We start from the raw sequence: 14,766 nt of genomic DNA, 5'->3' as shown, positions 1-14,766 counted from the left end.
CTCTTCCTACAGTTCTAAGTAGAGAAGCAAGTATCAAATTATGTCTGAAAGCAGCGTCTCTTAAGTTGCTTGGAACTGCAGGAAGATTCTTTGAGTCCTGTCTGGTGTGCTGGGGCGATGACCCAAGTGCCCACAGAAAGAGCTCTAAGTGCCTCCTCTGGCACCCGTGCCATAGGTTCGCCACCACTGCCCTAGGTTATAGTCATGGTGAGACCAAATTGCTAGTTTTCTTGTATCTAAATACATTAAAAAAAAAAACACATTTTGCAAAACAAAAATGTCTCATACAGTGCTCTGTATTATTTTTTTCAATAAACAAGTTAAAATAAATGTCTTTGCATTGTCATATTCTGACACCCGCAACTTTTACTTCATTTTTTGCGGGACTAGCTGGTCTTTGTATTTACACCATTGTGAGAACTGTACAACCTTCTCATCACTTTTAATTGAAGCATTGACTTGGATGTTGTTATTTTTTTATGGGGTTCACCCTAGGGGGTAATAATTTTTATATTTTGATAGATCAGACATTTTGGGATGCAGGCATATGCAACATGTTTATTATTATTATTATTATTTGTTTGTATATGCAAAAAAATTTCCTTTTTTTCCTCTACAACCCCCCTAGGGGAATCTGATGTTGTATGATGTAGTACTATTAAAGCATTACACTGGAAAAATTCTAAGTACCCAGATCTAAAATTAATCATGACGAACTTTAAAGGACACCTGTCATCAGGTCTGTGTCACTTGCCCTGTCACCTCTACCTGTTGGAGCAGCTTACAAGGATCCCATCCCAGCCTTTATCTAGTTATTTCATACATTATTCATTGTAAAATCACCTTTTCTTTATTATGTGAATGAGGCTGGTCACATGGTCAGAGGCAGTGATGTCACCCCTGTTACCCCTCCCCCTGCTCATGTCTGTGTGTAATGTATATTACACACTAGTAAGGCATTACTAGTGTGTGCTGCATCCTCCTAATACACAGGTGAGAGACACAGACATCAGCTGCTGTAACATGGCTGCCTGGAGCTGCTGTATCTCTCCTATACACACACACATGCACACACAGGCAGCAGGGGGCGTGGCCACCAGCACCAGGAAGCACATCATTATACAGCCTCACAGCATTATACAGGCTGTCAGTCATGCACTGGGGGTGTGGCTTTGCCTCCCACTCATGAATAGAGTGGACAGCTTGAATATGCTAATGCTTCATTGGACATTTCACAGGTCATTTGCATACAGCTTTAGGACCTCATTGCTTAGGATTACAGGCATGTAGAGGGACAATGAAGGGATAGAGGCAATGCTCTCTAATGGCAGTTTATGAAAATATATTTAGTTTAGGGGGGTTATTTTGCATGACGGGTTCTCTTTAAGCAAATCTACCAATATGAAATTTTTTTTAATGAGAAATCCACCTTAACAACTGATTTTGATAGCAAATGGGAAAAATGGGTATTATATGCATCAAACAATGACATATTCTTATAAAAGTTAAAGCTTCCTGTTTAATTGGTTCTTATTCTTGTTTTTTCCTCTCTTCTTTTTTTCTTTTCTTTTTCTTTCCTTTCTTCTCTTTTCTCTGTCCAAGTGCCTACAGGGTATATGAGGCTAAAAGCTCATGCTTTAACAGGGAACAGACATATTTATGTCTTTAGAGCAGTTGCGTCTTATAAAACAGTATTCAAATATATTTATGACATAGAAACATGTTTTGATGCAACTCTCTATGTGTTATGATATATTGGGGTATGTATTAATATAATGATAAAACTTTAATAAAAAGAATTTAAAAAAAATAAATAAATAATGCTGTGCTACTGGTATACAATTACAGCCCACCTCTATGTTACAGTGGAACAATGATTGACACCTGCCTTTTATGAAGTGGGCATAAGCCGGTAAGCCTTCTCCTAACAGCCATACCCTCTTTCTGAGGGTGACGTCATCGGGGAGCGGCAATCCGTCGTCATGGTAGCTTCGGGTCAACTCATTCATTACAATGTGCGCATCAGCACATTGTAATGTATGCGTAGTAAAATACACATATACTGCCATACTGTATATGATAGGATCGTACAGACACCCTAGGGTTAAACTACTCTAGGGAGTCTGAAAAATAGTAAAAAAAAAAAAATAATAAAAAAACACTAAAAATTCAAATCACCCCCCTTTCCCTAAAACTGATATAAATAAACAGTAAAAATCATAAACACATTAGGTATTGCCGCGTCCGAAAATGCCCGATCTATCAAAATATGATAACGATTTTTCACTGCGTTTAACCCTGTATAATGGAAAAACATTATAAAACCTATATAAATGTGTTATCCCCGTAATCGTACCGACCCAAAGAATAAAGTAGACATGTCATTTGGGGCGCTCAGTGAAATCCGTAAAATCCAAGCCCACAAGAATACGGCACAAATGCGTTTTTTTTACTGCATTTTTCACTGCATTTGTAATTTTTTTCCCTCTTCCAAGTACACGGCATGGAATATGAAATACCCCAATTTTGAAGTGTAATTTGTTACGCAGAAAATAAGCCGTCATACAGCTCTGTACATGGAAAAATAAAAAAGTTACACATTTTTGAATGTGGGGAGTGAAAAATAAAAACGCAAAAGCAAAAAAGGGCTGCGGCGGGAAGGGGTTAAGTTTAGTGTTTTTTTTTTTCCTCCTCTACTAACCATCTTAGTAAAGGATTTGACTTATCAGCAGTTCCTCCTCTGCCTCCATTAAACATGGAGCCTTATAACAAACCCCTAGTAATACCTTATTATTCTTTTTCCCTCCACTCATCCCCACCCATAGGGACTCCACATTTTTATTTTCCTCAGTGATGTCATCTTGCAGGACGAGCTTGAGGCAAGATTTCACCTATAGATTTATTTATATGATCATTTCTAAAAACACTGTAGATGTCTATAATTAAAGCCCAGTCATAACTAATGTTTGCCGGTGTTTCTCCCTCAAACATTAAGGCTGCCAGTTCCTCTATCTTATTTGTGAGTCTTCTGGCTTTAGTGTACATGCACTTTATATGGTTTTCTCTATTCCTTTGGTTTTTGTTCGCTGATCGTACCCTATCTACTAAGTGTAGTTGCCCTCTCCCCAAGTCTCTAGTTTAATCACTCCTCCAACCTTCTAGCCATTTTTACACAGCTGCAACCGTCCCATTGAGATGCAGCTCCCCCCCCTACTGTAGAGCCTGTAGCCAACAGCAAAGTTAGCGCAGTTCTCCATGAACCCAACCCCCCCCCTTCCTACACCAACTTTTGAGCCACTTGTTTACCTCCCTAATCTATCGCTGCCTTTCTGGTGTTGCCCGTGGTACAGGCAGTATTTCACAAAAAACTATGTTTAACGTCCTTGCCCCAAGCTTATGGTCTAAGTCCCTGAAATAATTTTGAAGACCTTCCACCTACCTCTAGCTTTGCCATTAGTGGCATTGTGGCCAGCACCAGATAAACAACACACAGTCTTAGTGACACATTGCTCTGTCTGTTCTCCTAATCATGGATTCTCCCACTATATCTGCTAGTACCTGTCTGACCTTTCCTGTACTCCCATACCCCTTTTTTCCCTTCTTGGATCAGACAGTCCCCTGGTGGCTAAGCTCACCTGCAGGTTATAACAAATTCCTTTCCAATGTGTCATACCTTTTGGTAACCATGGGTCCATATTATTTCATTACAGAAACAGGATCTAGTGGCCATGATCCTGATAAACATGCTGCCTTAATGAACACCCTTCAGTGTAATGTGTCTACCCTGGCGGAAGAACTGAAGAATGGATTAAAATGGGGATCCCTAGTGACTTTGCTTGAAAGGGTCTCAAAAGAGGTCTCATGGTTCAATGAAAGTTCACAACCGCCGACAGATCCATCATGGAAGTTCACATCTGAAGCCCTACTGCTACTGCTTTGTCTTAAAGAGTGTATGATCGAATTGGCAAAGTCTTTCCAACCCACTAAATCCAACCTTAGGACCCCTGAAGGAGCCCCTCCTTTGAGTCCAGATGTTCTTAGCATTGCTCAGCAGAAGACAGTCCAGTCTGCTTTCCAGTTTGTGGTGTCCATGGGAATCTGCCCATATCTTCTACCAGGGATTGGCCTTCCTTTACAGCATCGATCAGAATTTGGGGCCCTTGTTTGTTCTATGGTGTCATGGGACTTGCCCCAAGTGTGTACACGCAAGCTGTACATTACATGTATGTCTTTGTTGGAAGTTTCTCGCCATCCATCTCTAGGAAGCCTGCTATTTACACAGCATCTGGGAGACCTTATGGCCGGACTATGTCAGCTTGGGTATTGTCCAACCAAAGTTAAGGCAGATCAGAGCACAGAAGGGAGTTTACAGGTGTGGACTGCTTTCAGTTGGCTGGCTGTGTTTGTATGTTTTTTCACATATTACCATGCACAACATTTTCTTGCTTGCTCAAATGTGGGCATGGTTAACTAGAGATGTAATTTCTAACAAAATACTGATCTGAAGTAAGCAAACCAAGAGAAAACTGTCGGACTTCACATACTTTGTGCCTAATCTTTTACACATTGGGGCAGATTTACTTACCTGGTCCATTCGTAATTCAGAGGCGCGTTCTCTGTGGAGGATTCGGGTCTTCCGGCGATTCACTAAGGCAGTTCCTCCAACGTCTACTAGGTGTCGCTGTTGCGCTGAAGTCCGCCGAGGTCCGCCGGAGTTCACGATCCTATTCCTGGTGCAGGTAAGCGCCTGTCCAGAGACACTTTTTTTTTTAAAATGTGGCGGTTTCTCCAAATCCGTCGGGTTTTTGTTCTGCCACGCCCCCGATTTCCGTCGTGTGTAAGCCGGCGCCGATGCACTACAATCCGATCGCGTGCGCTAAAAACCCGGGGCAAATCGGAAATATTTGGGTAACACGTCGGGAAAACGCGAATCGGGCCCTTAGTAAATGACCCCCATTGTGTGCTTTTGTGGCAAAACTAGCTGTACTTGCCTCTCTCTAGCTCAGAGCCTTCATAAAACCTGGGTGATGGATTGATGCCGTCCATATTTTCATATGTCATGAAAAAAAGTAAAAATTGTTATATGTAAAGCTGTTCTAAAGATATAATTTAACCTCAACAAAGCACCAACAGTGCCTCATAGAGGTAAAAAATCTGACCACCCCAAAAGATAATACCCAGATGCTAAAAAATACTTTATACTTTATGTACCTTTTTCTGAAGGGCTTGTGGGCATTAGCAGAGCCCTTGATTTTGATGGTAGATTTTATTTAAAGAAGAGCATAACAGAACTTCAAAAATGGAGTCACGGCTGGAGCTACAAAGTGTTGTAGCTATGACTAAAGCTCCGCCACTAAAGTAAGTCAATGGACTTGCATTGTCACACATGGATAAAAAAAAACAATTTCACATTGCCCATTTGTATTTGCAACTAGAATTCCCAGTTGCATCCCCGAGAGTGGGTCGCAAGCTTCATTTAACCCCTTCATGACATTAGTGCCTGAATGCCCATGTAAATTTTTGACGTTCTGCTATGTGCTTCTTTAAATGACTATATCTCTGGAAAAGGTTTACACATCATATTAATTTTTACTTAGGTTTTTTCATGCCATGTGAGACTTGATCGGATGGTTTTATTAATTACTTATTTACTTATAGTTGGTAGCTCCAATCAAAAAGGCATAAAGACAAAAAGACATGTTCCTTAAGACGGAAAGTGTCTGGATTTAAAATTTTTTAATTTACCATGGGAGCTGTAAGTACAAGAAAGCAGTTATGCTTACCTCCCCCCGATACCTTGGTGAAGTGCTGAGCCTTCCATCTCATCCAGTTTCTGTATACAGAGTTGCAGCAGTCAAACCATACACCCACTCCAGGTCCTGGCTGCTGCTTGTGTACACTTTCTTTTAAGAAAAATAATTTAAGCCCAGACAACCCCTTTAAGGGGCTAACGTAGCAGCCGACCAGATCTCTCCTTTCCACCTACGCTATAGTAGAAAAGTGAATCAACACAGGACTTGATTGGTTGCTAAGCATAAGACTATTTTCATACATGTCCTCATTGTAAATTGCTATTTTTATAAATGTCTCCTTGTTTTCATAAGACTCTGATCGAGAGTGAGAGGGGCAAGTGCAAGGAGGCATTGAGAGAACTATTGGATCAGATCTACCCGCCACTTGTTATCAGAGAGCTGCTCATCTTGCAGGGGGGTCCTAAACAGGTAAGTAATTGTACCTTGTATTCAGCACATCTTTCCACAATTTCTTTATAATTTGCAGTAAACCACACTTCAAAGGGTGTCTATTAGTAGCTTTCACCATACAAAGCTGCAGACAGTATTATGAACTGTGAAGCTATATCTTTGTGTGTAGCAGCCGGACTGTGAAATATACATTTCTGTTCCAGGATTGTAATCTGGCGTGCTCCTGTGTGATATCTCACAGAGCCCTCCCCCTCCCCTTGCTCGATGTAAGATTAGTAGAAGGCTTCTGGTTAGATATTGCAGTAAAGGGAGGGTCTGGGGAGCAGTTTGAATGCAGAGATCAAAGGACACAGCCGTGTGAGAAGGCACCATCCGTGCTCTTAAGTCCAGCTACTATCCTTAAATATAAATACATTTTCCACAGCATTTCTAGTTTTGAAAGGATCCAGGAAGAGCAAGCCGCTTTGGTTGCCAGGTGTAAGAACTCCCACATATCTGAGTGGTCATTATTCTTACAAATCCCCCAAATCTTTGGGCAATACCTTTTATCTCACTTCCTGTATTTTTCTAAAATATGTATTGAAGCATGAATCTTTATAACAACAATTATTAATCACCTATTTTCAAGGTTCCTCGTCCTTCTGGTGCCGCAGCATCCTTGCAGAGATCTCCAGCACCTGCCTGGTTACGACACCTCTCTGGACAGTTGTTGTCAGAAAGATTAATGAGACCTAATGGGGTACAAGCTGTGGTTCGCGGGATCCTAGAAGATGCTGGAGGTACAGTAATACCAACATATTGCATCTAATATTTAACCCCATTCTGACCAGGCCTTAAAAGGCTTTAATTATTGGGGCATTTATAAGGACCCTTTTTTAATTTAAATTTTTTTTTTTGGGGGGGGGGGGGGGGGGTTAAAGTTTTTTTGGGTTAAAATCTGGAGAAAAATAATTTTTTTTATTGTAATGTATAGTATATATTTTCCCAGTTTTCAAATGAACTAAAAAAGTTTGTGATGGTCATTTTGATAAACACTGCTCAAAAAAATAAAGGGCAACACAATATAATTCTAAGTGAATCAAACTTCTGTGAACTCAAACTGTCCACTTAGGAAGCAACACTGATTGACAATCAGTTTTGCATGCTGTTGTGCAAATGGAATCAATAGGTGGAAATTATTGGCAATTAGCAAGTTACACGAGTCTTGGAGGGGTCTGTAAGAGGGCAACAACCCAGCAGCAGGAATGTACCTCCGCCCCTTCATTTTCTCGCCAGAGGTAGCCTGACTGCCATTAGGTGCCGAGATCAGATCCTCAGACCCCTTGTGAGACCATATGCTGGTGCGGTTGGCCCTGGGTTCCTCCTAATGCAGGACAGTGCTAGACCTCATGTGGCTGGAGTGTGTCAGCAGTTCCTACAAGATGAAGGCATTGAAGCTATGGACTGTTCTGCCCATTCCCAAGACCTGAATCTGATTGAGCACATTTGGGATATTGATCCATCCACCAACGTCATGTTGACACCGACTCTCAAGCAGTTGGTGGATGCCTTAGTCCAGGTTTGGGAGGAGATCCCTCAGGAAACCCTCTGCAACCTCATTAGGAGCATGCCGAGGCATTGTAGGGAGGTCATACAGGCATGTGGAGGCCACACACAATACTGAGTCTCAATTTGACTTGTTTTCTTTTTAAATTTTCAAGCTGTAACTAGCATCTATGAGAGCCATACTATTCTCAGCATAGCATTACTTCAGCGCTCTGTAGTGATAAAGACAAAAGTGGTAATAAACCACTCCTGCAGTCTCCCTAGGGTCCCGCTCAGTCCTGCTCTAGTAATTAGTGCTGGAACAGGAGAAAGACGTCACTGCAGACTCCGGACCAATGACAGCTGAGCTCCTTCTTCAATGCGTGGACAGGATAGAGTTAATAACTGAAACAATTTCAGTTGTGGTGGACTGTGTGTTCTTTTTTGTATTTATGGATTTCTTGTTGGTCCTCATTGTATAACTATGGAATCAGAAGAGAGCGTACTTACATTTTTTCATGAGTGTATCTTTTAACTTAGAATGAAGTCAAGTCATGCCCCGTGCTATAACAGCAATATTTTCAGTCTGCATGCCACTTTCCAACCATAAAATGGCCACAGAAGAAGGCTCATGTGACAAAAGTTGCCCCTTTGGTCACAGGTTCCTTATTCTTTGACTTATGGTAGCAGCATATGGTTAGGATGCCACTATCATATCAAGGGGTCATGGCTTCTCAACTAAGCAATCATGCGTTGGCTGCTGGCGTCTGGAGAGGGCTGACAGGTTGAGCCCTCTCCATATATCAGGTGTTTGCTGCATATTGCAGCAAATGCCCACCAGTAACAATCATGATTGGTGCTAGCACTGATTGTGGGTGATAATCCTTCAATTGCCAGCGGCAGTAAAGAGCCGTGGGGGCTGCCATATTGGCTTAGGTGGTAAGCCAATGGCACCAGTGGCACATTGTAATAAATGATCCCCACTTAGTATGGTAGCATATGTTCAGTTCAATCAGACAAACTAAGGTTTGTAGTAAAAAAATAGTAAAAATAGTAAAAAAAATAATAATAATAAAACAATAAAAATTCACCCCCCAGAATTGACATAAAAATAAACGATAAAAATCATAAACATGTTAGGTATCGCAAAATATAACCGTTTGTACTGCATTTGAATTTTTTTTTTCCCTGCTTCCCAGTACACGGCATGGAAAATTAAATAACGTCACTGTGAAGTACGGTTTCTTATGCAGAAAACAAGCCCTCATACAGCTCTTTTAACTTTTTTATTTTTCCATGTAAAGTTTTTTGAATGTGGAGAGTGAAAAATTAAAACTCTTAATCGAAAAAAAGGGCCTGGTCGTTAAGAGGTTAAAGGAAATCTGCCATCAAAATCAAGCATGATAAACCAGGGATAAGTACTCATTGATCTAGCCATTGTGACTGTGGTAATCTTCTTATATTTGTTATTCATAGCTTCCTTTTTTCTAAAAACAACTTTTAAAATGACGTTAATAAGCTTGAGGGGCTCTAATGGGTGTTTACAGAGCCCCTCAATGCTGCAGTGTCACAGGCTGCTTCCTCAGTAATTCACCTACCTGCATGCTGTAATCTCAAAGTAGCATAGGAAGATTCGGCACACAGTGGGAGTGGGAAGTGCTCCTGCACAGTGTAACAGTTGGAGGGGCTCTGGTAACACCCTATAGAGCCCTTCCGACTGATTAGCATAATCTTAGAAGTTGACTTTAGAAGGAAAGATATATATATACGTACAAAAGCAAAAGAAAAAGGTAAGGGCGGCACAGTAAATCAATCGGATTGATATCCAGGTGGGTGCAAGCTCTGTGGGCCTGACTCAAGGCTCAGAACGGATCCAAAGAAAACAGCAGGAGAGCAGCACTCCGTGGTGATCAGTGTTTATTCATACACCAGTGGTAATACAATGCGACGTTTCGGCTAACTCCATGTAGCCATTTTCAAGCAATGTGTAAAGTGATACAAGGCGGGTTTATATCCCCCGCAGGATGTGACATCATCAAAAAGAGGAAATAAACAATTAAAAAAGTAATACACTGTAATAATGTACAGAACATACATTGGTTATACATCTGCGTCATATCGTGATGTGTGACAACATATGTGGCAATAAAAAGGAGAAAATCTACCATAACACGCCATTAGATATGTAAACAGATGAGTACATGTCACAGGGTTGCTAAGCAACCTCACGCCCGTCAGTACTCTCCACGGCAAAGATTAGTCAGGTCTTCATCATAGTGGGAAGGCTTTGAGTGGTCCGCATAAGGGGCACTTACCCAGTCCAGCGCCATAGAGGATAGAAGCCCGATCGCGCTTGCAGATCCGTGCGTCCGGACTCTGGAATTCAGATTGTGGCGCTTGGTAGGTCATGTGCCCCGGCGGATCTCGCGAGATCCTTTCCCGTGACCGTGTGGCCATCTTGGTATAGGGAAACCTGGTCTAAGCCAATGTGGAGTGAGGGTAACACCACGGTAAGTATCGTGTCACGGCAGAATATACAGTAGTCGCAAAAGAAACACCTTTCTCATTCAAAGAGTTTTCTGTATTTTCATGACTATAAAAATTGTAGATTAACACTCAAGGCATCAAAACTATGAAATAACACATGTGGAATTATATATAAATATAATATATATAAAAAGTGTGAAACAAATGAAAACATGTCTTATATTCTAGGTTCTACAAAGTAGTCATCCGTTGCTTTGATTACTGCTTTGCACACTCTTGGCATTCTCTTCATGAGCGTCAAGAGATAGTCGCCAGAAAAGGTTTTCACACCACACGTGTGCCCTGTCAGGTTTAATACGTGGGATTTCTTGCCTTATAAATGGGGTTGGGACCAGCAGTTGTGTTGTGCACAAGTCAGGTGGATACACAGCTGATAGACTGTTAGTATTTGCATAATGGCTAGAAAAAGCAGCTAAGTAAAGGAAAATGAGTAGCCATCATTACTTTAAGAAATGAAGGTGCGTCAGTCCGAAAACTTGGGAAAAGTGCAGTTGCAAAAACCATTAAGCACTACAAAGAAACTGTCTCACATGAGGACCGCCCCAGGAAAGTAAGACCAAGAGTCACCTCTACTGCAGAGGAGAAGTTCATCCAAGTCACCAGCCTCAGATATCGCAGGTAACAGCAGCTCAGATTAGAGGCCAGATCAATACCACACAGAGGTCTAGGAGCAGACACATCTCTACAACAACTGTGAAGAGGAGACTGCGTGCAGCAGCCTTCACGGTAAAATCGCTATTAGGAAACCACTGCTAAGGAAAGGCAACAAGCAGAAAAGACTTGTTTGGGCTAAAGAACACACTGGTGAGTCCAGATCTTTGGTTCCAACCACCTTGTCTTTATGTGATGCAGAAAAGGTGAACAAATGGACTCTACATGCCTGGTTCCCACCATGAAGCATAGTGGGGGTGCTCTGCTGGTGACACTGTTGGGGATTTATTCAAAATTGAAGGTATAGTGAACCAGCATAGATACCACAGTATCTTGCACCTGCATGCTATTCCATCCGGTTTGCGTTTAGTTGGACCATCATTTATTTTTCATCAGGACATTGACCCCCAAACAAACCTCCAGGCTGTGTAAGGGCTATTTGACCAAGATGGAGAGTGATGGGGTGCTATGCCAGATGACCTGGACTCCACAGTCACCAGGCCTGAACCCAATTAAGATGGTTTGGAGTGAGCTGCACCGCAGAGTGAAGGCAAAAGGGCCCATAAGTGCTAAGCATCTCTGGGAACTCCTTCAAGATAGCTGGAAGACTATCTCTTGGAGCTCATCAAGAGAATGCCATGTGTGTGCAAAGCAGTAATCAAAGCAATAGGTGGCTACTTTGAAGAACCTAGAAAATAAAACATATTTTCAGTAGTTTTAACCTTTTTTTGTCAAGTATATAATTTTGCATGTGTTAATCCATAGTTTTGATGCCCTCAGTGTGAATCTACAATTATATAGTCGTGAAAATACAGAAAACTCTTTGAATGAGAAGGTGTGTCCAAACTATTGGTCTGTCTGCCGTCCTTTCTTTGGTGCTTGTGTTTCTGTTGTGTACTTGTGTTATCAGTTTTGGTCTGGTGGGAATGGAAGCACTAGTGACTGAATGAATTTTTTTTTTTTTTACAGCTGGTGCAGCTGGGGGTCGTGAAGCCGAAGCTGCTGCCAGCAACTGGAAAAAGTGTGATGCTATAGCAAAGGTCTTGGCCTCTTGTCCTCAGCAGTCTACCACTGTCGAGGACTATTACCGAACAGTATGTCCTCAGGTAAGAATTTAGTGAGCTCTAGTCATATAGGAAAAAGTAGGAGTAACCTAAAGATACAATGCAAGTATGTTTATATATTTTATTGCTACTCATATTGTGTTGCTTGCCCTTTTTATGTTATGACATTTTTGTTCTGAAACTGACAAAAATCTTTCTCACCAGAGGTGAAGTGGGCAGAGACTAACATCTTCCTGTATCTGCCCTGAAGCGGAGTCCAATTGACTTTGCCTATAGACCCTATAATGCCTTGGGTTCTCTCTCAAAGTAATTTAGCACTACATCCATTTATATTCCCACAAGTAAATCCAGTGAACACTGCACAGTACAGAAATAGGATGGATATGGTGACTGGCTAGGCAGCTTCCATCACATGGAGGAGCAGGAAATATGCAATAAGGGAAAGAAGTCATAAGTACACCAGTTACATGCAATATATAGCTTGTGCTGTGTGAGCATTAAGGGGATACTGCTGATGAAAAGGTGGGGGAAGGGAGGAGCATGATGTGCAGAGAGAGACGGAGAAAGTTCTGTAGAATCACAGACTGGAATTGAGGAACTGAAAGTAAACAGGGGAGATCTTGGACCTCGCTTTTCTGTTCAGGAGACATCTGTATCCACAGTCCTGAACACATTGAGCTCTTCTACATACACAGAGAAAGCTCTTTCACATGACCTCCACCTCTGTGAGCAGGGAGGAGCAGCCCCTCTCATGAAACTGTAGACTTGTTTTATACGATGGACTACAGAGCTTATCATCAAAGGTAGAGAAAGGAGTTACTTCAGATAATCTAAGGGGTATAGCAAAGAAACTGCTGGATATAGGTAACTAAATATTAGGCAAAGTTGTTCTAAATCCCTAGAGCTATAGATTTTATGGAAAAATTCTGTACTTCTAAAATATATAGTATGTAGCATAGTGTCTTCAGCCATTTCACATTCTGGAGCACACGAGGTTCGGGTTTTTGATGTGTTTAGCCTTTTTTTCAGTTCAGTTTTGGTTTTAGCTTTTCACATCCAAATTCCATCAGTACTCCTGAATGTTTCTCTCCCCCCTGTAGCAAATATGGTGGGTTGCAGCTACCTACATTAATACAAGGATTGATGGAATGTGCTGCAAGATGCAAGGACTCATATAGCTGTATATTGTAGACAATTTACAGTATATTGTACAGACAATTTGATATATTATAACATTCCACGTTGCTAGCTGCCTTTTAAGGTATTATTAGTCTACAACTTTGATTTTCTTTACTTTAGATTCTAGACTTGCTTCACATCGAGAACCTTTTGACAGCACGGCAATTTCAGAGAGTCGCCACTGAAACATTTCTGAAGATGGGTCGGGATCAACCTCAGTTGGCAGAAAAATATTTAATTCTACCCATGTTAAAACCTTTACTGAATTGTACCAAGACAAAAGCTGGTAACAAGCATTTATTCAAAATGCATGCTGGACTATGTCATGAGTGTAGCAAAAGTAAAATGTGACTGCTTAAAGTGGGAAACTCTGTTTAGATGAAATACCCTTACGCTAAGTGATTACTTGGATTTGGTGTCTGGCATTCAGGTCACATGCCAATCTGCTGTATTCAGCACATTGTTTAAAGCGTCAGGCAAATTTACCCCCACAACTAAATATATTTTTATAAACCGCATTAGAAAGCATTGCCCTATCTCTTAATTGTTTCTCTACATGTCTGTAAACTTAAACAATCAGGTCCTTAAGCTGTATGCAAATGACCTTGGAGAGGTCCAATGAATCATTATCATATTCAGCAGTCCAACTTTCATCAGTGTGAGGCACAGCCACACCCCCAGTGCTTAACTGACAGCCTGTATAATGGTGTAATGGCTCCTCCATGTGCTTCCTGGTGCTGGCGGCCACATCCCCTGCAGCCTTTTTGTGTATAGGAGAGATACAACTGCTACAGGATGCAGCTGTGTGTATGGGATAACACAGCATGTCAGGTGCTTGTCTGTGTCTCTAGCTGTCATGGGGAATTTACTCCTCATTCATTACAATGTGCTCATAGCACATTGTAATGAATGGGTTAAAACGAGACAGCTTCGGGCCTCCGTGAGGCCCGAAGTGCAATTTGTTATGCAGAAAATAAGCCGTCACACAGCTCTTTATGTGGAAAAATAAAAAAGTTATAGATTTTTGAAGCTGATGAGTGAAAAAACTAAAAAAAGGCCAAGTCGTTAAGGGGTTAAAGAAAACCAGTAAAGTAATCTTTTCCTTGTGACAGGTTCCAATAGCCAAAACTATGCTGATTTTAAAAATTCCTTTGTCAGATGTCCCTGTCCCTCAGAGGCAGCAGATAAAGCACAAACACTAGCAATGCTTTACTATACATTACACACAGACATGAGCAGGGGGAGAACAGGGGAGGGGGGGGGGGGGGGGTAACAGGAGTGACATCACTTTCTCGCTCCCAGTCTCGGCCTCATTTACCTAAAAAAGAAAATATGATTTAAGAATGATTAATGTATGAATTAACTAGATAAAGGCTGGGATGGAATCCTTGTGAGGTCACCCAACAGGCAATGGTAACAGAATTAGTTACAGAGACCTGATGACAGGTGTCCTTTAACCCCTTCCCGACCCTCTCCATAGCCGGTAAGTCTTTGCTGCATATTGCAGCAAAGGCTTACCGGTAACACCCGCGATTGGTGCTAGCATCGATCGCACATAGGTGCTGCCATCTTGCCACGGATCATCACTTCCCGATGAC

At 41.5% G+C, this 14,766-nt stretch overlaps 1 protein-coding gene across 1 annotated transcript in view; it reads left to right on the top strand.

Annotated features, from left to right (window-relative positions):
* TANGO6 (transport and golgi organization 6 homolog) overlaps positions 1 to 14,766 on the top strand; it is a 41,304-nt gene that overhangs the window by 742 nt on the left and 25,796 nt on the right. The window contains exons 2-6 of the mRNA XM_072136894.1: positions 3,711 to 4,372; positions 6,105 to 6,221; positions 6,832 to 6,982; positions 11,895 to 12,031; positions 13,289 to 13,454. Of these exons, the coding sequence (XP_071992995.1) occupies positions 3,711 to 4,372; positions 6,105 to 6,221; positions 6,832 to 6,982; positions 11,895 to 12,031; positions 13,289 to 13,454 (1,233 nt within the window). The remainder of the gene's footprint in view (positions 1 to 3,710; positions 4,373 to 6,104; positions 6,222 to 6,831; positions 6,983 to 11,894; positions 12,032 to 13,288; positions 13,455 to 14,766) is intronic.

The sequence above is a fragment of the Engystomops pustulosus genome, chromosome 2, assembly GCF_040894005.1.
Source record: "Engystomops pustulosus chromosome 2, aEngPut4.maternal, whole genome shotgun sequence".
Lineage (NCBI taxonomy): Eukaryota > Metazoa > Chordata > Amphibia > Anura > Leptodactylidae > Engystomops > Engystomops pustulosus.
Note: the sequence above shows the minus strand (reverse complement) of the source record. Positions and strands in the feature narration are given on the sequence as shown.